A 22,164-nucleotide genomic window follows, 5' to 3' on the forward strand; every position below is an offset into this window, starting at 1 on the left:
TGATACCATCCATCCTCCATATCCTGCCTGTATCCCCCCCTTCCTGATACCATCCCCCCTCCCTGATACCATCCATCCTCCATATCCTGCCTGTATCCCCCCCTTCCTGATACCATCCCCCCTCCCTGATACCATCCATCCTCCATATCCTGCCTGTATCCCCCCCTTCCTGATACCATCCCCCCTCCCTGATACCATCCATCCTCCATATCCTGCCTGTATCCCCCCCTTCCTGATACCATCCCCCCTCCCTGATACCATCCATCCTCCATATCCTGCCTGTATCCCCCCCTTCCTGATACCATCCCCCCTCCCTGATACCATCCATCCTCCATATCCTGCCTGTATCCCCCCCTTCCTGATACCATCCCCCCTCCCTGATACCATCCATCCTCCATATCCTGCCTGTATCCCCCCCTTCCTGATACCATCCCCCCTCCCTGATACCATCCATCCTCCATATCCTGCCTGTATCCCCCCCTTCCTGATACCATCCCCCCTCCCTGATACCATCCATCCTCCATATCCTGCCTGTATCCCCCCCTTCCTGATACCATCCCCCCTCCCTGATACCATCCATCCTCCATATCCTGCCTGTATCCCCCCCTTCCTGATACCATCCCCCCTCCCTGATACCATCCATCCTCCATATCCTGCCTGTATCCCCCCCTTCCTGATACCATCCCCCCTCCCTGATACCATCCATCCTCCATATCCTGCCTGTATCCCCCCCTTCCTGATACCATCCCCCCTCCCTGATACCATCCATCCTCCATATCCTGCCTGTATCTCCCCCTCCCTGATACCCTCCATATCCTGCCTGTATCCCCCCCCCCTCCCTGATACCATCCATCCTCCATATCATACCTGTATCCCCCCTCCCTGATACCATCCATCCTCCATATCCTGCCTGTATCTCCCCCCCCCCGCTACCCTCCCCCTTCCCTATCCCCCCTCCCTGATACCATCCATCCTCCATATCCTGCCTGTATCCCCCCTCCCTGATACCATCCATCCTCCATATCCTGCCTGTATCCCCCCTCCCTGATACCATCCATCCTCCATATTCTGCCTGTATCTCCCCCTCTCTGATACCCTCCATCCTCCATATCCTGCCTGTATCCCCCCTCCCTGATACCATCCATCCTCCATATCCTGCCTGTATCTCCCCCTCCCCTGATACCATCCATCCTCCATATCATACCTGTATCCATCCCTTCCTGATACTATCCATCCTCCATATCCTGCCTGTATCCCCACTCCAGGATACCATCCATCCTCCATATCCTGCCTGTATCTCCCCCTTCCCTGATACCATCCATCCTCCATATCATACCTGTATCCATCCCTTCCTGATACTATCCATCCTCCATATCCTGCCTGTATCCCCACTCCCTGATACCATCCATCCTCCATATCCTGCCTGTATCTCCCCTCCCGGATACCCTCCATCCTCCATATCGTGCCGGTATCTCCCCCTCCCTGATCCCCTCCATATCCTGCTTGTATCCCCCCCCCCTTCCTTATACCATCCATCCTCCATATCGTGCCGGTATCTCCCCCTCCCTGATCCCCTCCATATCCTGCTTGTATCCCCCCCCCCTTCCTTATACCATCCATCCTCCATATCGTGCCGGTATCTCCCCCTCCCTGATCCCCTCCATATCCTGCTTGTATCCCCCCCCCCTTCCTTATACCATCCATCCTCCATATCGTGCCGGTATCTCCCCCTCCCTGATCCCCTCCATATCCTGCTTGTATCCCCCCCCCCTTCCTTATACCATCCATCCTCCATATCGTGCCGGTATCTCCCCCTCCCTGATCCCCTCCATATCCTGCTTGTATCCCCCCCCCCTTCCTTATACCATCCATCCTCCATATCGTGCCGGTATCTCCCCCTCCCTGATCCCCTCCATATCCTGCTTGTATCCCCCCCCCCTTCCTTATACCATCCATCCTCCATATCGTGCCGGTATCTCCCCCTCCCTGATCCCCTCCATATCCTGCTTGTATCCCCCCCCCCTTCCTTATACCATCCATCCTCCATATCGTGCCGGTATCTCCCCCTCCCTGATCCCCTCCATATCCTGCTTGTATCCCCCCCCCCTTCCTTATACCATCCATCCTCCATATCGTGCCGGTATCTCCCCCTCCCTGATCCCCTCCATATCCTGCTTGTATCCCCCCCCCCTTCCTTATACCATCCATCCTCCATATCGTGCCGGTATCTCCCCCTCCCTGATCCCCTCCATATCCTGCTTGTATCCCCCCCCCCTTCCTTATACCATCCATCCTCCATATCGTGCCGGTATCTCCCCCTCCCTGATCCCCTCCATATCCTGCTTGTATCCCCCCCCCCTTCCTTATACCATCCATCCTCCATATCGTGCCGGTATCTCCCCCTCCCTGATCCCCTCCATATCCTGCTTGTATCCCCCCCCCCTTCCTTATACCATCCATCCTCCATATCGTGCCGGTATCTCCCCCTCCCTGATCCCCTCCATATCCTGCTTGTATCCCCCCCCCCTTCCTTATACCATCCATCCTCCATATCGTGCCGGTATCTCCCCCTCCCTGATCCCCTCCATATCCTGCTTGTATCCCCCCCCCCTTCCTTATACCATCCATCCTCCATATCGTGCCGGTATCTCCCCCTCCCTGATCCCCTCCATATCCTGCTTGTATCCCCCCCCCCTTCCTTATACCATCCATCCTCCATATCGTGCCGGTATCTCCCCCTCCCTGATCCCCTCCATATCCTGCTTGTATCCCCCCCCCCTTCCTTATACCATCCATCCTCCATATCGTGCCGGTATCTCCCCCTCCCTGATCCCCTCCATATCCTGCTTGTATCCCCCCCCCCTTCCTTATACCATCCATCCTCCATATCCTGCCTGTATCTCCCCCCTCCCTGATACCCTCCATCTTCCATATTCTGCCTGTATCTCCCCTCCCGGATACCCTCCATCCTCCATATCCTGCCTGTATCTTCCTCTCCCTATTACCCTCCATCTTCCATATCCTGCCTGTATCCCCCCTCCCCCATACATCCTCCATATCCTGCCTGTATATACCCCTCCCTGATACCATCCATCCTCCATATCCTGCCTGTATCTCCCCCCTCCCTGATACCCTCCATCTTCCATATTCTGCCTGTATCTCCCCTCCCGGATACCCTCCATCCTCCATATCCTGCCTGTATCTTCCTCTCCCTATTACCCTCCATCTTCCATATCCTGCCTGTATCCCCCCTCCCCTATGCATCCTCCATATCCTGCCTGTATCTCCCCCCTCCCTGATACCATCCATCCTCCATATCCTGCCTGTATCTTCCTCTCCCTGATACCCTCCATCCTCCATATCCTGCCTGTATATACCCCTCCCTGATACCATCCATCCTCCATATCCTGCCTGTATCTCCTCCCTCCCTGATACCCTCCATCTTCCATATCCTGCCTGTATCTCCCCCTCCCCGATACCCTCCATCTTCCATATCCTGCCTGTATCTCCCTGCTTCCTGATACCTCCCATCCTCTATATTCCACCTGTATCTCCCTCTATCTTATATCACCCCTTGTCTTTGCCATGCCTTCCATGTTTGTCCCAATAACTCTAATGCCCATCTAATATTTGCCCTTCTTGTGTTGCCTTTCCCCCAATGCATTTTGTATCCCCTGTTCTGTGCTTAGTGCGCTTACTCCTTACTCCTTAGTGTGCTTACTCCTCTGCCCGTGCCCACGTTGACCCGTGTAGCCATAATAAATATCTTGTGTCATTGTGCCAATGTCTCTAGTACAATTCTCTACTTAATGGAAACCTGTCATTCAGTTGTAGATGTTATTCTGTATCAGATCTTGGTCATGTTCGGCCAGGTCACATTGCATTTTTTAGCTGTAGCTTTTGTGTGACTGCATCCTACGAGTCCCTTAAGTGTCTGATCTGTGTCCTCCTTCCAGGGTCTAGCTGGACCGAGTGGCTTACCAGGCGGTAAAGGACCCCAGGGACCATCGGTATGTTATTTATTGTTATCTACTCTGAAAGGGCATACTGAACCACGGCTTAAAGCTGAATTCCAGAGAATAAAATAAAAGAGACTTGTGTATTCTGTCTTGAATCTTGTTGAGCTTTGTGTATTTCTTCCAGATCTGTGCAGGAATCCAGTGTGGCACTTCCTGTAATAAAGACCGGTCACTGCTGCTCTCTCTCCTTGTGCAGGTTGACTGGTCTTGTCTCCGCCCCCTCCTGTAATAAAGACCGGTCACTGCTGCTCTCTCTCCTTGTGCAGGGGGCTGGTTTTGTTTCTGCCCCCTCCTGTAGTTATTTTGCAGGCAGCCTGTAGTGGGTGGAGCCTGCTGGGCCCCTCCCACATCTCTGCTCCCTGCACAGGCTATGTACACAAAGGAATGTGTCGGACTGACCAGTTGACCCTTGAAGGAAATCTGCACACTATATATTTCCTTAAAAATGTAAAAGAAGCATTTAGTAAATTGGTATTATATCAATTCTTAATTTAAAGGGAAATATGTTATCAAATTAAATTGTAATATCAATACTGTGTCATAAGCGGCTATTCAGCTGGCAGGAGACTTGATTTAGAAGAAAAGCATGAAAGCACTCGCTTTAGTTATATGCTGCTTTTGACGCTTTAATATGACAGCACTAATATTGAATGCATTGTATGCTCTCTTTTGAAGGGTCCGCTTAGCTGTTGTTAGCAGTCATTATTAAATTGTTGTCTGATCTTTTTTTTCACAGGGACCTGCAGGTCAACCTGGCCTTCCTGGCCCCCCAGGCCCACCAGGCCCTCCGGTAAGCTGCTCTGATTGTGTGATTTTGTGTATGTTGCCATTGTAGAGGAATTTAATGTGTTATTTCCAGATTGCAGACTGTAATTAATACCATTTTGAAGTGTAGAGATATGCAGGCAACCAATGAGATTGCTCCATTTGGTTGAACGGTCTCTGGCTTTTCACATAAGTACGTAGCGATAGGATCCTGCAGCTTTCTCTCCTCTCATGAATTCTCTGATATTTTATCATAGGGTCTTCCAGGAGTTGTTCCCGACAGCAACGGAGATTTGCAGGTAAGTATTCCGATGCTCTGGCCTCATTAGGTTAGGCCATTTTAAGAACACGTGAAGAAGTATCAATAGATTAAAAGGCATTAACCATAGTCCTTTCTCTTCAATGCAGTGTCCGGCTGTTTGCCCACCTGGCCCACCCGGTCCCCCTGGCATGCCAGGATTTAAGGTAAGACTATCGTAGCCACCTAAGATCTGTGCAGGAATCCAGTGTGGCACTTCCTGTAATAAAGACCGGTCACTGCTGCTCTCTCTCCTTGTGCAGGTTGACTGGTCTTGTCTCCGCCCCCTCCTGTAATAAAGACCGGTCACTGCTGCTCTCTCTCCTTGTGCAGGGGGCTGGTTTTGTTTCTGCCCCCTCCTGTAGTTATTTTGCAGGCAGCCTGTAGTGGGTGGAGCCTGCTGGGCCCCTCCCACATCTCTGCTCCCTGCACAGGCTATGTACACAAAGGAATGTGTCGGACTGACCAGTTGACCCTTGAAGGAAATCTGCACACTATATATTTCCTTAAAAATGTAAAAGAAGCATTTAGTAAATTGGTATTATATCAATTCTTAATTTAAAGGGAAATATGTTATCAAATTAAATTGTAATATCAATACTGTGTCATAAGCGGCTATTCAGCTGGCAGGAGACTTGATTTAGAAGAAAAGCATGAAAGCACTCGCTTTAGTTATATGCTGCTTTTGACGCTTTAATATGACAGCACTAATATTGAATGCATTGTATGCTCTCTTTTGAAGGGTCCGCTTAGCTGTTGTTAGCAGTCATTATTAAATTGTTGTCTGATCTTTTTTTTCACAGGGACCTGCAGGTCAACCTGGCCTTCCTGGCCCCCCAGGCCCACCAGGCCCTCCGGTAAGCTGCTCTGATTGTGTGATTTTGTGTATGTTGCCATTGTAGAGGAATTTAATGTGTTATTTCCAGATTGCAGACTGTAATTAATACCATTTTGAAGTGTAGAGATATGCAGGCAACCAATGAGATTGCTCCATTTGGTTGAACGGTCTCTGGCTTTTCACATAAGTACGTAGCGATAGGATCCTGCAGCTTTCTCTCCTCTCATGAATTCTCTGATATTTTATCATAGGGTCTTCCAGGAGTTGTTCCCGACAGCAACGGAGATTTGCAGGTAAGTATTCCGATGCTCTGGCCTCATTAGGTTAGGCCATTTTAAGAACACGTGAAGAAGTATCAATAGATTAAAAGGCATTAACCATAGTCCTTTCTCTTCAATGCAGTGTCCGGCTGTTTGCCCACCTGGCCCACCCGGTCCCCCTGGCATGCCAGGATTTAAGGTAAGACTATCGTAGCCACCTGTGATCATGGATCTGAAATTGGTTTGGTATATCATTAAGGTGCTGGTCCAGTGTTCTGCCCGTTTCAGACCAGTAAGATAGGGGAAGGGGGCACTGCCTTTTGTGTGCATAGGAATCTATATAATCTGCGTAACAGTATGTGATGTACATTTCTGGAAAAAATACATATATATTGATCTTGATCAGATCTTGCTCTTTATGAGTTTGCTATGAAAACTAGAGAGAGCTATGTTTAAGAATGGTGGTGGTCTCTGTAGTCAGCTTGCCCTCTAGGATGGGGAGCCAGAGAGCTCTTTATAGGGGAGCTATGATTAAAAATCATCACATGTTACTTAGCCTAGGCAAAGATCTCATTGTTACTTAGCCTATGCAAAGATCTCATTGTTACTTAGCCTAGGCAAAGACATCCCCGCATTGTGGGCGTTTGCCATCATTACACACTGTAGCCTATTGTTTGCAGTCAGACATACCTTTTCAATGAGATAAGATAATCTACAGGAAGCAGAGCTTGCTTATATAATGAATAAATATGACTTACTTATTCAGCATATCTTCCTGAAAACAATAAAAGGGTCATGGGTCCTCTTTAATGATTTTCTGTTTGCTTGGCCATCTCACATTCTTACACCCTCCTGTAGCTGTGGTTGCAATATGGTGGTCGTTGGGACATCTAGCTCCAGTAGAGCCATCAAACCATCAGTGGTGAGTTGTGGCTTTGAGATGAATTGGGATTTGGAACCCCAGTAGGACCATTAGCTTTGCCTTAAAAATGGTAGCCATTTGTGGTTCTGAGCTACGTTGGGCCTGGTGTCTCCAGAAGAAAAACATGTATTGTTGCTTCAATATGGTGGCCACATGTGAATCCTGGATATATCATCACTCATCTTTGTAGTATGCTAGTCACTTCTTGGGTACTTTGGCTTTTGTTTGATCACTTATTTAGCTCCAACAGCTGTTGGTCACTTTGTCTACCAGAGTTGGTAATTCCTTTAATGTGCTGGACACTCGTAGATTTGATGTATTGAGTTGATTTTGTTGATGACTTTGGGTCTGTTTAACACTAATATTTGGACTTTGATGTTCTTTTGTCTTTACAATATGGCTGAGATGGTTCCTTGTGCACAATGAGCTTAGGCCTGTGATGAGCTGAAGCTTTTTCACCAACAATTCTTTCCTCACCTTTTTTTGCCTTAGTGTCGTTGTCATTGTAAGTTATGTTGCTGTTGTGTTCTTTGACTTCTATTTCATTTATGTTTGCACATATCCTGCAATGAACTATCACTGTCGTGTACAGTTTTTGTATTCCACCATAGCTGCCCATTTGCAGAGCCTAGGTCACAACCCCACTAGCATAATTCAGCACTTCCATAGTCTTTCCCATGCCCCCAAACAATGGTTTTAAAGAGTTTATCACACTTGAGGACCGCACACAGGCGGGCTCTGGGAGGACATGAAAGGATTATGGGTAGCAGATGAAGACACAATGAAATCACGATGGCTTCCAAAAACATCTGTACAAAAGATAAAGTCCCATTGCTATTATCTCCATTATCAGTCAATATGAATACCTGACAAATACCATGCCACAGAATCAAGCCTTGAATTTCCAGCTGGGAAAAAAAAGTTGGGCACCACCCACATACACACACTCCATTTTACTGTATCGTTATAAAATGTTTTTACCTTTATAGAGATTTGTAGAGCTTTGTAAAAGAGACACTGTTGCTTTATTTATTTTATTCACCATTAATTAGTAAATATATAATAACAATTAGTATTAAAAATATAATAACACATTTAAAATGTATGTAGAGCCAAAGGAAATCTCACCACTCCAATTCCTCAGCCACCACCAGGACTCCCCAGGTGCTGGTCCAATAGGTGCGTCTCCAATGCTGCAGACTTTATTGAAATTCACAGCAAATCCAGTAAAACAGTGAACTAAAGTGTATAAAGCAACAAATACCAACACCGCAAACCCCCAACCAGCTACAACCCCTCACATGTTTCACCCATAGGCTTATTCATAGAGGTTTTTAAAACAGTAATTTATTACAATTTACCATATTAAAGTGGACCTGTGGTGCAAGTTCAACCTTACAAAAATCCCATCCGTGAGTAATGAGTAATTAAAGGTATAGATAGGTCAGAAATAACTTGAATTCTGCTTCCTGCCAGTGCTAAACATGTGACCAAATGCCAGAGCATCGGTCATGTGATCTCATGTGCTCAAAGTTGCAAGGTTTTGCCCAAAAATCATTCTACATTCCCTTTGGGTAAGATCACATGACCAAAGCTTTCTGTTTGGCCATGTGGCTGTGATGACTCCATTTTTAAAAAAACAGTCTTGTTCTTCGGATTAAATCTCCTTATTGGCTTAGGAGCCTATCAATTGTGCTGCAAGCAGAAACACTGACAAGGAACATGCTCACAGGAGGAGAGAATATAGTGAACAGATGGGTGACCTAATCGGTCTCTCTTTACTCCTTCACTGTCCAATCAGAAGGCTGGGGGTGGGGAGAGGACACCACTCTCTCCCTTCTGTAGTCTATAACTGTAACAGAAACAGTGGTGTCATCCATTTTGATGTGCTGTCTGTTGGGGCTGTGTAAATCTAAGGACTTGATGGACAGAAATATAAATTCCATACAAAAACAGTCCCCTTATATGTATTTAATTTGTGTATTTAGCAGAGTTCAGCTTCAACAAACTTCTGCTGCCACGTTTCTCTTATGCAATTAAATATAAATATTTGTAGATTAGCCACTAGAGGGAGCTCTCACACATTCAGTACACTTACTCTGTCTCTCTCTCTCTCAACTGCTGAGATGAAATATCAGCCACACGTGGAGTGCATTATTTTAGATGGATAGGCCAACGTTTAGACTTGTGAGAAGTAAAGCATGACCACTGTATAGCACTGCCAAGCAGGAAGCCAAGGCTGCTTATGTAATAAATAACAATGGCTGCTTCCATGTTCCTATATGATACATACTATACATAGAAGGAGCTGATCTCTTATACATGCTTATATTGACTGTACATTCCCTTTAGGAATGACTTACTGCCCACCTCTATGTCTGTCTGTATTCTCCATGGAGAAAGGAGAACAGTGCACTGAGCATGCTCTCCACCAATCACAGGCTACGATGGAGAGATTGTGGTAGTGCAGTGATTCCAGCACAGTCTGGGAAATCTCCAACCACCAATCCCAGTGGTAGATGTGCCTGTATGTGGCCCGTCTAGTCAATTACATTATGTATTTTTGTGAATAGCCTTAAATGTCTTCCATTTATGTGGTCTGATCACTAATTCTCCTCTTTTCTTTTATTTACAGGGTCACACAGGGCACAAAGGAGATATAGGGGAGTCTGGAAAGGATGGACAGAAGGTAAAATTGGGGGTGACCTGTCTATATAGGAAGCCTGAGCGATCTATACTCTTATTCTACATACAGAATAAACAGACAGCTATCACGTACCTGGTAGGGAGGCCGAAGTGAGAGGAGGCTTCTCTTGCACCTCGTGTCTTGTGACCTTTGAGGTTGAGGACAAAGGCCAGGCAGACAGGGAGAGGCACGAGTCCTTTAGGAAAGTCCAGTAATCGAGGTCACAACAAGCCGGGGTCAAAAGCCATGAAATCCAATTCAGTAGAAGTAGGGAGCAGGCCGAAGAATATCCAAAACAGTCCGAGGTCAAAAGGCAGGCAGCAAGCAAGGATGGTCGTTTACACAGGAACAGGTCAAATCCAGGGGAATCAGGTATATACAGGAGAAGGCTAAACGGGAGACAAGGAACACGATCAAGCTGACAAGACAAACCAGCAACTAGTGGGCGTTTGAGCTGGGCTTAAATAGGGCAGTGAGTTCATCTATGATGTAACTTCCTGTGCGCCTCTTGGCGCGTATTTGTTCCCGGCTGCGCCTGCGCGTGTTTGTTCTCCGCTGCGCATGCGCAGAGCGGGAGTTTCGCTGACAACAGCTTGGTGGTCTCATACATTGGTCTTCCATGAATGCTTTTTGGTGACTCTGCCCCCCACTGTATAAGACTGGATGGGCAAAGGATGGACAGAAGGTAAAGTTGGGCTTGATCTGTCTATAGGAAGCCTGAGAGATCTACACTCTTATTCTACATACAGAATAAACAGACAGCTTGGTGGGCCCATACATTGGTCTTCCATGAGTTCCTTTAGGGACTCTGCCCACCACTGTATACGACTGGATGGGCAAAGGATGGACAGAAGGTAAAATTGGGAGTGATCTGTCTATAGGAAGCCTTAGAGATCTAAACTCTTATTCTACATACAGGGTAAACAGACAGCAGATGGACTGCCAATGTGGCATGCATGACCTCATTGCTGATGGCACAGATCTGGCCCAGCTGGAACTTTTTCAGCCGATAGTCTACTGATCCCCAAAATGGGAAGTGTCTGATATAGTCTTATAGAGTGGTGAGCAGAGCCACCAAAAGGCAGTCATGCAAGACCAGTTTATGGGCCCTCCAATTCATTATGGGCCATGTAAACCCTTATTCACTTTGTGGCAAATGACAGCTAGGTAAGAGTGAGCCATGTCCATATCACAAAGGAAGGGGTCCACATTCTTATTATTGTACATGATTTATATTGAGCAAACAGGAAGACAGCACAGTTCCTATTTAAATCAAGACAAGGGGATTAGGAGGACCCTATTTGTGAGTGCTTACAAGACAGATTGTGCTATGAAGTTCCAGAGCATAGCAGAGACTCTCGAAAATCCTGAAGGTGAGCATAGGAGAAAGGGAGGAGGGAGCTAGACAGCAGGAGGTCTTGGGAGGGGCAGAGTGGACATTTTGGGTGATATTTTGAGATAACGTTGCTGGGGGCAGAGTTGTGGATGGCTTTGTATGTGGTTAGGATTTAGAATTGTATCTGTCGGGGGTATTGGAAGTCAGTAAAGGGATTGGCAGAAGAAGGGGTTGCCAATGAATGGTTAATAAGGTGGATGAGTCTGGCGTCAATATTCATTGTAGAACGAAGGAGGGATAGTCTGTGTAAAAGAAGGCCAACAAGTGTGAAGTTTCAATAGTCACCTGATCTACATCTAGTATAAATGGACACTTTAGGCCCAAAGGCACAGTATGCAGAAATGACATGGTCACCCCTGGCCCATCATACTTGCCTGTGTTGGGCAGATCATGTGCTCTTGGTTGAGTCTAATCTGTCATTGCCTTTTGTTTGTGACTCTCTGTAGACGCCATTATCTAATTAACGCTAACGATTCAGCCTGGATTGCTGGGGGAAAGTTGTTTATTTTTGCAGTTGTAGCTGCATTCCATTCCAGCATTAAGCTGATGTGTCACATGTTGTCCAGATGCTTTAACTGAGTCTTCTTCTCTACAGGGAGACCCAGGACCACCGGGACCAGCAGGAATCCCTGGCAGTGTGGGCTTACAGGTAAACCAATCCACTGTTTTCCTTTCAGAACCCTTTATGAGACCCGGCCGTATACAAGTTTGGCATCACTTTGTTGGCGGGCTCTGACCCCCCTTGGGTTCTCAATGGTATCATGTGATTATGAAAGAGAACTAGAACCAATGTTATGTATTTTCTAAAGACTGAATGATATATGTAACAAAATGGAGTACCCGAGGTCTCTATGATTTAATGTACTGCAGGGTTGCCAAAGTGCAAACATTGGGCAGTCAGTACAGGGCTTGCAGGCAAACCGGCAGAACCTGCATGTGACCTAAGCAAAAGAGAGACTTGTGGTTGCTCTATGCCCCCAGCTGAGATCCCATCATCAACTCTGTTGCTGCTTTCTCCGCATATACAGCAATAGTCATGCTTTGGTAAAGTACAGAATGAATGGCTGCCCCTTTATTCATGACACTTCATAGTGTAGATACAGCACCGAGTCCCATACAGATAGCTCTGAATATATGTTATACAAGTTACTAAACTGTTGTTTCTTTTTCCAGGGCCCAAGAGGTGGAAGGGGCTTAGTCGGACCCCAGGGACCAGGAGGAGACAGGGTGAGTGCTCATTCACGGTACATTTCTGCTGCCGCATGTTGACGTTCAACCTGTATCACACTTTTAAAGGACTTCGTAAGAGTCCTACATGTGTAAGGCAGCAAATGTTGGCTGTCTAATCTCATGGTGACCAGGATGCGTGGCACATTACCTAGCCATTCGCCAGAACCTATTGATGTCCATACCAATACAGAATGCTCGGCTGATATGGAAGTTCAGCCAAGGTGGAGTTATTCTTTAAAGCGACCTGTGAATCTCTTCATTGTTTTGTTAGCCTATCTATGGCCAAGGGACTTTCATGTAATAATCATCTATCTCTTCTTTTTAGGGAGACACCGGATTTAGGGGACCCTCCGGCGCTCCAGGACCACCTGGGAAAGCTGTACGTATAAACTTGAGGCATGTTTCCTCTCTTATAACTGAGTATTCACTTGATGAGAAGTGTCTCTGAGCCATCATGGTGTTGTTATTATAGGAGACAATGCTCCCAAAAAGGTTGGTGCAGGGATAATACATACACATACACACTGATAACCACACAACCAATACAAACTCAACCAGATCTGGGGGTAACTGGATCATGCATATGTACAATGGCCTTGTTGACCTGGTCCAGATGCAAGAACGACATGAAGGTGTATCTAGAGCTTCAGAATGTCAATTGGGGATCCCTAAAATGTGCGTAAATGGGCAAACCATTGTGCAAAACCAGAGCTATATTGACCCTTGGGAACACACAATGACACATTCCTTTAAGAAGGATAAAGGGTCACAGGATCAGAATGTCAATTGGGGAACCCTAACATTTGCGTAAATAGGCAAACCATTGTGCAAAACCAGAGCTATATCGACCCTTTTTACCCAGCTGGGAACACACAATGACACATCCCTTTAAGAAGGTTGAAGGGCCACAGTGACGGCCCTTCACAAGGTCCATCATTTCATATTTTATACATTTATTTGGTTGCAGCAAGTTAACATTACCTGCCATGTGTGGCACTTTACAGTCAGCCTGAGATTCCCACCAGTCACATACGCCTGTAACGAGGACCTGTCATCCCTCTATGATCTCCTACTGGTTGATATTGTAAGAGAGACCGTAACCAGCAGGTAGAATCAGGCCAGGGACATCGACCCACCTAGACAATATGTCCACTATATCAAAGGACTGGGAAACCTCCTCCAAGACTCCTCGTAGAAGGGTCCACCTTAGGTTATATCTTCAACAATTTGTTTTATTATTATATAATTGCCCAGCCTATCACTGAGGGAAGTCAGCTGGCTAGCACTCCCATTGCATTGACAAGGCATGATACAGAAATGTAAGATTAGAGACTACAACCATTTTGGATTGGGGGTGGTGGGCATCACCCATCAGTTTTTGGACACCTCCAAGGGATTGTGGAGGAGCTGCATTTGTGTTCTCAGCTCCACCCACCTCAATGGTGTTCTCTCCCTGTTGGATTTTTCTTTAAAGTGCATGTAAACCCAAAATGTATTTTTTGTGGTACGGTGGGCATCATGCATCACTGCACTGTATACAGCTTTTGTAAGCAAATCAGCTTTTTGTGAATCTGTTGCATTGGTTTGTTACACAACTTTCTTACCTGGAGATACTGCCAGTAACATCACTTCCTGTTTCAGGGTGACAATGCATCCTACTCATACACACTGATAAACACACACAACCAATACAAACCCAACCAGATCTGGGAGTACCTGGATCATGCCGATGTACAATGGTCTTGTTGACCCTGCCTTGCAATTAGCAGAATTGTCAGCCTGCCGTGCACGCTCATTCAGTTGGCCATTGGGCTGCCTATTGAGGCTATCAGATAAGCAGACCATTGGCCAGCTGAAGCAAGCACATATGGTAGACCGACAACACTGCTTCTTAATTGTGAGGTGGTGGCTTAATGTTGTCAGCGTACAACAGGAAGTGCTGTTATTCATAGGAAATTTTACAACAAATACAAAAAATAAGATTTGCTTAAAGCCGAACGGGGGAGCAGATGTCACCAGGATACGATGGCATAGACAACAATGACATCAGTTCTAACCTTCCCCCCAATCTACTAATATGTGTCTATGTCTTTTGTCAGTGTCCCTGTTGGAGAGATTGCCTATCACTTCCTGTTCTAACAGGAAGTAAGGGGAAATCTCCCTGTAAGGTACACAGATTGGCAATAAAATCCTGACAGAGGCTCCATCCTTTGCCAGTCCAACTATAGAATGTAAAAGTGTATTGGCCATTATGTAGGAGCAGTGAGCAATGGCGCAGGTCATCACTTTATTTCTCTGTTGTTTCAGGGGGATCAAGGTGTGAGGGGGCCCCAGGGATACCAAGGGCCAAAGGGAGACACGGTAAGTGTCTAATATAACCCAATTCTGTTTATGTGATGTAAAGAAATCCATACATGTCATAAGTTTGTTGAATAAACCTTTATTGCTGTTTTATTTGTATTATACAGAGAGAGAGACATTCACCAACACATGTCTGTGAATATGTCTGAGCTGAATTATTATTTTTTATGTTGCTTGTGCTTTAGGGCAAACCAGGACCTAAAGGGATGCCTGGAGGTCTGGGCCCTATAGGAGAACCGGTAAGAGGTCTTCCCTTTACAAAAAAAAAGCTTTAGAGAAGTATATAAGTATTGTATAATCAGTGTATTACCTCACCTGATCATGGAAGAAAGAGAAACATCATATTAGGCTCCGCCCCAGAGGAGCTCACAGTCTGCAACAGCTACACATAGACAAATCCTCTATGGCCAGATTGGTCAGATCTTACTCTTGCTTGTTTATGCACAAAAACTAGCCAGAGGTAGGACATCCAATGTGGGATAATGGCCTCCAGCTATAGCAGAACTCCAGGCAGACATAAAAGACACAAATTAAGCTATTATTTATTATTAAATACATATTTTGTAATGCAATCAGTGTAAGTGCTTTAATTCATCTTAGTATCGACCGCTGCAATCCATTGTACAGCAGACCTTATACTGGAATAAGGAGAAGCAGCACAAGGAGCCAATCAGTGGCACTGCAGTGGCAACAAGGAACGTGCTGATAGGAGTGTCAAAGAGATGAGCTCATCGGTCTGCTGCTCCTCATTTCACTGTCCAGTCACAGGGAGGGAGGAGACCTGAGAGTGTTACTGTACTGCAGCAAGGAAAAAACAGGTGTCCTACCCTGCCAGACAGGGCTGGGCTGTAGGGCAGAGCTATGTACATCTCAGGAGTTGATGGACAGAAATACAAACCTTTTGGCAGGTAAAACAGGTGCCATATGGGTAGTTCATTTGTGTGCATAGCTGTTTGCTTGGCCATCTGTAGATCAGACAAGGGAAATGATTGCTGAATGACTGCTGTGACAGAGTCTCAGCCCCAGTACTTTGCTTTCAATTAGACACACCTAGCTGGCATGCATGCAGTGAGAGAGAAGCACAACCAATGTGCATTACTACTAAGCAGGAAGCAGAGCTTGCCTATGTAATAAACCAATACGTGGTTCAGAAGTCATTCTTTTTATAACTTGTCTCCTCACAGGGAATGCTTGGAAAGGATGGACGAGATGGGACCTCTGGCCTGGACGGTGCGAAGGTTTGTACTGATTCAGAGGAAGTGATATGGTGTTTGTTCAAATAGACCAATACGTGAGAGTAAAGAAGAACCGACATCTGTAGATTTTATGCCCCTGAGATGGATTTATAATTACAACCCTCCAAGGTCAGCTTGTGCTGCCCAACTCCTACCCTAGTCATCTGCTCAGTAGAGCTCTGGGCAGCAAAATATTGCATATCTGATATGGTTTGTCAGTAGCATTTGTCTTTATGAAATATCAGATTCACATCATAAACCTGCTAACTTGTTTCAGCCACACATGGCCTTGGTTATAGCTATGACTAAGTCCATGTGTGGCTGAAACGCATTACTGTACTGGGTTTATGATGTGAACTGTTCATCTGATGTTGAATTAAGGATCAGAACACGAAGCTGTGTCCTGGAACCTGTGTTATAAACATTTCTAAATGTTCCCTATAACAGCAATTCTTCACTTTTTGAGTTCAGTTCCACTTTAAGCAGTTAGAGTAATATATTTACCTTCAGTAAAACATGTGCAAACAGTTGTGAATGGCCAAAAAAATCGTTCCAGCTCAATTGTTTCCCTGGGCAGGTGTAGATGGGATGCATCAGGGGAAGTGTGCTAAAACCATTATAATGGGCTGTTACTGAATCTCTGCATGAACAATAGACCATTTCTTTTTTGTTGTGTGTTTCAGGGTGATCAAGGACGGCCAGGAGTTCCTGGAGAGAAGGGACCAAATGGGCTACCTGTAAGTATCAGAATGTCCTGTATCCATTCATTCACTAGAGGCCAGTGACATCCCTGAGATTGCAGCCTATCCGTTCACTAGAGACCGGTGACATCACTGAGCAGAGGCGGCTCTAGACTTTGTGAGGCCTTAGGCGAAACTCAAATGTGAGGCCCCCACCTACACCCATCATGAAAATGGGACACGGGTGGCGTGGGTTAAACTAGCTTTGCTGTAGATCGAGCGAGTTAGGCAGCCGCGAGGCCCTTATGCATGCGAGGCCTAAGGCGGCCGCCTAACTCACCTAATTAGAGAGCTGCCTCTGTCGCTGAGCATGCAGCCTATCCAATCACTAGAGACTGGTGACATCACTGAGCAGAGGCGGCTCTAGACTTTGTGAGGCCTTAGGCGAAACTCAAATGTGAGGCCCCCACCTACACCCATCATGAAAATGGGACACGGGTGGCGTGGGTTAAACTAGCTTTGCTGTAGATCGAGCGAGTTAGGCAGCCGCGAGGCCCTTATGCATGCGAGGCCTAAGGCGGCCGCCTAACTCACCTAATTAGAGAGCTGCCTCTGTCGCTGAGCATGCAGCCTATCCAATCACTAGAGACTGGTGACATCACTGAGCATGCAGCCTATCCAATCACTAGAGACTGGTGACATCACTGAGCATGCAGCCTATCCAATCACTAGAGACTGGTGACATCACTGAGCATGCAGCCTATCCAATCACTAGAGACTGGTGACATCACTGAGCATGCAGCCTATCCAATCACTAGAGACTGGTGACATCACTGAGCATGCAGCCTATCCAATCACTAGAGACTGGTGACATCACTGAGAATGTAGCCTATCCATTCACTAGAGACCGGTGACATCACTGAGCAGAGGCGGCTCTAGACTTTTTGAGGCCTTAGGCGAAACTCAAATGTGAGGCCCCCACCTACACCCATCATGAAAATGGGACACGGGTGGCGTGGGTTAAACTAGCTTTGCTGTAGATCGAGCGAGTTAGGCAGCCGCGAGGCCCTTATGCATGCGAGGCCTAAGGCGGCCGCCTAACTCACCTAATTAGAGAGCTGCCTCTGTCGCTGAGCATGCAGCCTATCCAATCACTAGAGACTGGTGACATCACTGAGGATGCAGCCTATCTAATCACTAGAGACCGGTGACATCACTGAGGATGCAGCCTATCCAATCACTGTGCAATGTAAAAACAATGAAAATGGATTGCTTGAAGGATATGTTTTCCCATATTAAGTGTATTTCTCTTTTATCAGGGGCTTGGGGGTAAAGCTGGAACAAAGGGAGAAAAAGGTCAGCTGGTAAGTTAATTGGGCATTGGTCCCACACAACAGACCCGAAAATCTCATGTGCCCTTTCACGATTCAGGTTTTTTAATATAATGAACACTTTTTTCCCCTTTCAGGGCAGCAATGGAGAGCTGGGAGAAGCTGGACCCTCTGGAGAGCCAGGTATTCCCGTATGTATCCCACAACACCCAAAAGGGGTGGAGCAAGAGGTGTTTGGTTAAAGGTGGAAAACTCCTTTAAGCTGTATGTACTGAGATCACAAAGTTTTCTCTGGGGTATCCAATCCCTCTTTTCAGAGAGTTTAGCAGCAGAAAAACGGTACTGATAATGATGTTATCTCTTACACCCTAATGATAAAATCAGTATATCTTCTCTGCTATGTATAGGGAGGCCCATGTTGGGAAATGGTGACTTTCTACTTTAGGTCTTCTGCTAATAATATTGATAGTTTCCTGATAATATTTGGTCCTTTGTCTCCCCGCCCTTAGAATTTCCCAAGACCATATACATCAGACGGTAGCAACACTCTCATATTGTTTGAAAACATCATGGTGTAAGCTGGAATTTCCCTTCAACAAGTCATTGACACATCATAAAAAGTAACCCTGCCCAACACTGATCTGGTACAGGGCCGGCCTTAGGCCTTTAGGCGCCCTGTGCGAGAAAGCTTTACAGCGCCCCTCGGTGACCACACCCCTCAGTGGCCACACCCTTTAGTGGCCACACCCCCAGTAACCACACCCATTTATCACCCATATTTTTGGTAAAATATAAAAAGTCGGGGTCACGTCGAGTAAATAGACACCAAACATGTCATGCTTTAAAATTGCGCGCACCCGCAAAATCGCAAAAAAAGGTAGTTATAGGCTGGCATCATCATTCCAAATCGGCTATAAAGTTCTTTTATCTCCTGGTGACCATGGAAGGAAGGTTTTCCCACATGTTCATGGCTACAACCTCCAGCATGTCCATTGTCATCTCATTCAGGCCAAGCAAGGTCACCCATCCTCATTGGAGGTCTGATCTTTGATTGGCCTGAGGCTGCTTGAAAGAAGGACATCAGTAGTGAGGAGGTTCGATTGAGCTTCTTCCTAACAGACTCCCAGGCAGATAGAAACAGCCAGCTGGTACTTTATCTTATTGGGAACCATCCAAACATAGAATTCAGTTTCAGGTAAATCCTCAATGATAAAAATAAATCAGGGTTTCCCAAAGTTAGTTGGTGTGGAACTGGTGGTATTCACCTTCACAATAGGTCAGTGGCAATCACCGTACTACATTCAGGGGGCCTCAAGTGCGGCCCATGACAACAAAAGGTTGCACATAATATTCATTGTATGTAATGCAACCAAAAAGTGTAAGAGACTTTAGAATTGCTACCGATGTTCAGAGACTGTGGAGTTACTAAAGGGCCGTATGTGGCCCTAAGGGTGCAGGTTGAGCACCAGGACTCTAGGTGGTGCACAGCAAGATTTAGAAATGTATTTATGGTAACTTTTTGGTAGAACATCCGCTCTTGACTATCAGCCCACACTGGTGCCATGCTACCACTGCAGGTTTCCTCAGCCAATTCGATGTTTCTTCTACTGTCATGAGGGCATGTTTGGCGAGAGCAGTGTACCAATTGGGAATGGGCAGAGCAGAACATTGATATGGGAAAGAAGTAAATGCATGCCAGGAGTCCTCAGAGAGCTGGGACAGAAGAACTATGTTGACGACTTCCTGGCCAAGACTCTGCAGTTAGGGTCATATTTAGACACTTTTCTGCCCTAGGTACCCCCAATGATGATTCAATTTTGTAACTCCCCACTTGTGTCATGTGACTATTCCTAATGCTGAAATGTGCTAGGGGAAGCTTGATGTCTCATTTATTTTAATGGTAGATATCAATAAACAAGAGAAAGGTTCCTAATACTTCTGACTCCCTTCAACATCAAATGATTTCCCCCGAGAGTTCATTTTTTAAAATTTAACAAGACATTTGGTGTCCAAGAGTGGGAAACAAATGAGAAAGTAGCAGCTGGTATATTTCAAAGCTTGGTGCAGCCCAGGGTATTTTTGCTCCATAGGCACTGGCACACGACTGCCATAATGGTTTATCCAGCCCTGTCTATAGTCACAGCCTGTATAGATAAATCAGTATTGTGGAGGTGTAGGCACGTGGTACGCATGGCAATAACAGCACACAGCAAAGGTCCTGATAGATGCTAGGCAGCTGCTAGTATAAACTACATCAGATGTTACAGGAAAGCAACACCTTACAGCCCTTTATCATGTATTGGCATCAGAATAGGTTGGCAGGACAGTTAGGTGTCTGTATGTCACGCCATGTCAGAGTGCACTTGTTGCATCATTTAAGTGTATATTGTTAAATCTGTGTGTCTAAAGCATGAGGTTTACTTCTTCTTCCAGGGTGAAGCCGGCCCCCCAGGAGAGAGAGGAGAAGCCGGCCCCAGAGGAGTGGCTGTAAGTAGAAAGCTGAACAGAAACATCTATTGAAACACATTGAGCCTTCTTCTTAAGAATATCTGAAAGGTCTGTCCATGAAACACAATCAAATTCTCCCATTCATGTTTCTGATTGTAGTTACATTCATAAGCACCATTCCCAAACTGAAACAAGACCCCACCTCAACACCGCTCCGAATGACTGCTATCCATTATATAAAAGCCTGTTAACCCTTCTAAGACACGTGGTGACCCTGCCCATGTTCTGGTAAAGCTCAGGCACCTTAGCCCAGAAGCGTCATGGTAAATTTTGTCCTAAAGGCAACTATAGCTTACATGGGCCACATACTGTTCAGTTGATGACAGTGGACAGCCGTGTCCCAAAGCTTATCAAGCTTGTTGATTACGCAGCTATCCATACAGGCTCATTGACCCAGAGAACGAATGCTTAACCAGCCTTCTTGGCCAGCTAGAGCCCTCCATGAAATATTGACTTTTTGTTTTTTCTCGCCGCAGGGTGGAATTGGATTACAAGGACCCATTGGAGTTGCCGGAGTGAGAGGCTTCCAGGTACATTTTTATTTGCTTTGTGATATGTATTAGCATGAAAAGCCTTTATGGAAATCCATTTTAAGTGTCCTTTTTGTTCTTTCATGTTGCCAGCATAGGGATATGTTCAGTTTTACCTTTACTTCCTTTTTAGGGTCCAAAAGGCAACATTGGTGACCCTGGCTTACCAGGACCTACTGGCATCCGTGGTGGATTTGGTGAGCGGGTAAGAGATGGATATTTATCAGTACGAGAGAATATAATATACTTTGTGGCAGCACAGTGAAAATGGTATAGTAAACATTAAGCACAGAGGAAATGGTGACTTGGTAACAATATCGAAGCAAGTGACTACCAGAACCCCAGCTGACGGTGGACTATTCTTCCAGACAGAATTAGGCAACGTAGGGTAGATTGTTGAGGGGTAGAAGAAAAAGTTGTAAACTATGTAACAAGTTACAATATATTGGTAATGGCGAAAGTGAGATGGATTGGTCATACAAGTCTATCCTGGCCAAGTGATTCTTCCTTTGAGCAGGCCCGTCCACCAGCCATTGGCTGGATCAGAAGAACATGTTCTAATGTTTGTAGGCTGTATTCCTCCTTATGTCCAGTTGCACCCGTAGAAATGTGAATGATGAATCTCTAGATGTCTAGGGAACTTTGCTAACGGATGCCAACCAGCCATCCAGAAATAACACCATTAAGACTCAGCAGTCTTTGTTTATCACACTGTCAGATGTACTAAACGTTCTCCCCATACACCGCACAGGGGCCTCTAATCCATCGTTAGCCTCCCCAATTAGACAACAATTAGTGCTGGTGCTCAGGACAGAAAAACAGGAACACCTGCTAGACAGGAATGTGCTACATGTTGTGTGTATGCAAGGTCATAACCTTAACCCAATCTTCTCTTCTCTGGCAGGGTCCAGTAGGAGCTTCGGGACCCAAAGGAAGCGAGGTGAGGGCATGAGGCTTTGAAAGGCTTGAGACAATATGACCGCTGGTTTACTTCATGTACATTGAATTGCCTTTATTTCTTTATTTTGGGTGTATTTTAGGAAGGGCACACAAACAATGCAAATGCCAAATTCTCATATTATACAAACACAGTATAAAGTGAATG

The 22,164-nt window shown here is 46.0% G+C and overlaps 1 protein-coding gene across 1 annotated transcript in view; it reads left to right on the top strand.

Moving 5' to 3' along the window:
• COL9A3 (collagen type IX alpha 3 chain) overlaps positions 1–22,164 on the top strand; it is a 51,156-nt gene that overhangs the window by 15,237 nt on the left and 13,755 nt on the right. Inside the window, exons 8-25 of the mRNA XM_018559554.1 lie at positions 3,957–4,010; positions 4,756–4,809; positions 5,042–5,083; positions 5,193–5,249; positions 9,738–9,791; positions 11,780–11,833; positions 12,358–12,411; positions 12,740–12,793; positions 14,722–14,775; positions 14,961–15,014; positions 15,960–16,013; positions 16,694–16,747; positions 18,010–18,054; positions 18,159–18,212; positions 20,455–20,508; positions 21,006–21,059; positions 21,193–21,264; positions 21,964–21,999. Coding sequence (XP_018415056.1) covers positions 3,957–4,010; positions 4,756–4,809; positions 5,042–5,083; positions 5,193–5,249; positions 9,738–9,791; positions 11,780–11,833; positions 12,358–12,411; positions 12,740–12,793; positions 14,722–14,775; positions 14,961–15,014; positions 15,960–16,013; positions 16,694–16,747; positions 18,010–18,054; positions 18,159–18,212; positions 20,455–20,508; positions 21,006–21,059; positions 21,193–21,264; positions 21,964–21,999 — 954 coding nt within the window. The remainder of the gene's footprint in view (positions 1–3,956; positions 4,011–4,755; positions 4,810–5,041; positions 5,084–5,192; positions 5,250–9,737; positions 9,792–11,779; positions 11,834–12,357; positions 12,412–12,739; positions 12,794–14,721; positions 14,776–14,960; positions 15,015–15,959; positions 16,014–16,693; positions 16,748–18,009; positions 18,055–18,158; positions 18,213–20,454; positions 20,509–21,005; positions 21,060–21,192; positions 21,265–21,963; positions 22,000–22,164) is intronic.

The sequence above is a fragment of the Nanorana parkeri genome, unplaced genomic scaffold (genome assembly GCF_000935625.1).
Source record: "Nanorana parkeri isolate BGI_ZX_2015 unplaced genomic scaffold, ASM93562v1 scaffold17, whole genome shotgun sequence".
NCBI classification, from domain to species: Eukaryota; Metazoa; Chordata; class Amphibia; order Anura; family Dicroglossidae; genus Nanorana; species Nanorana parkeri.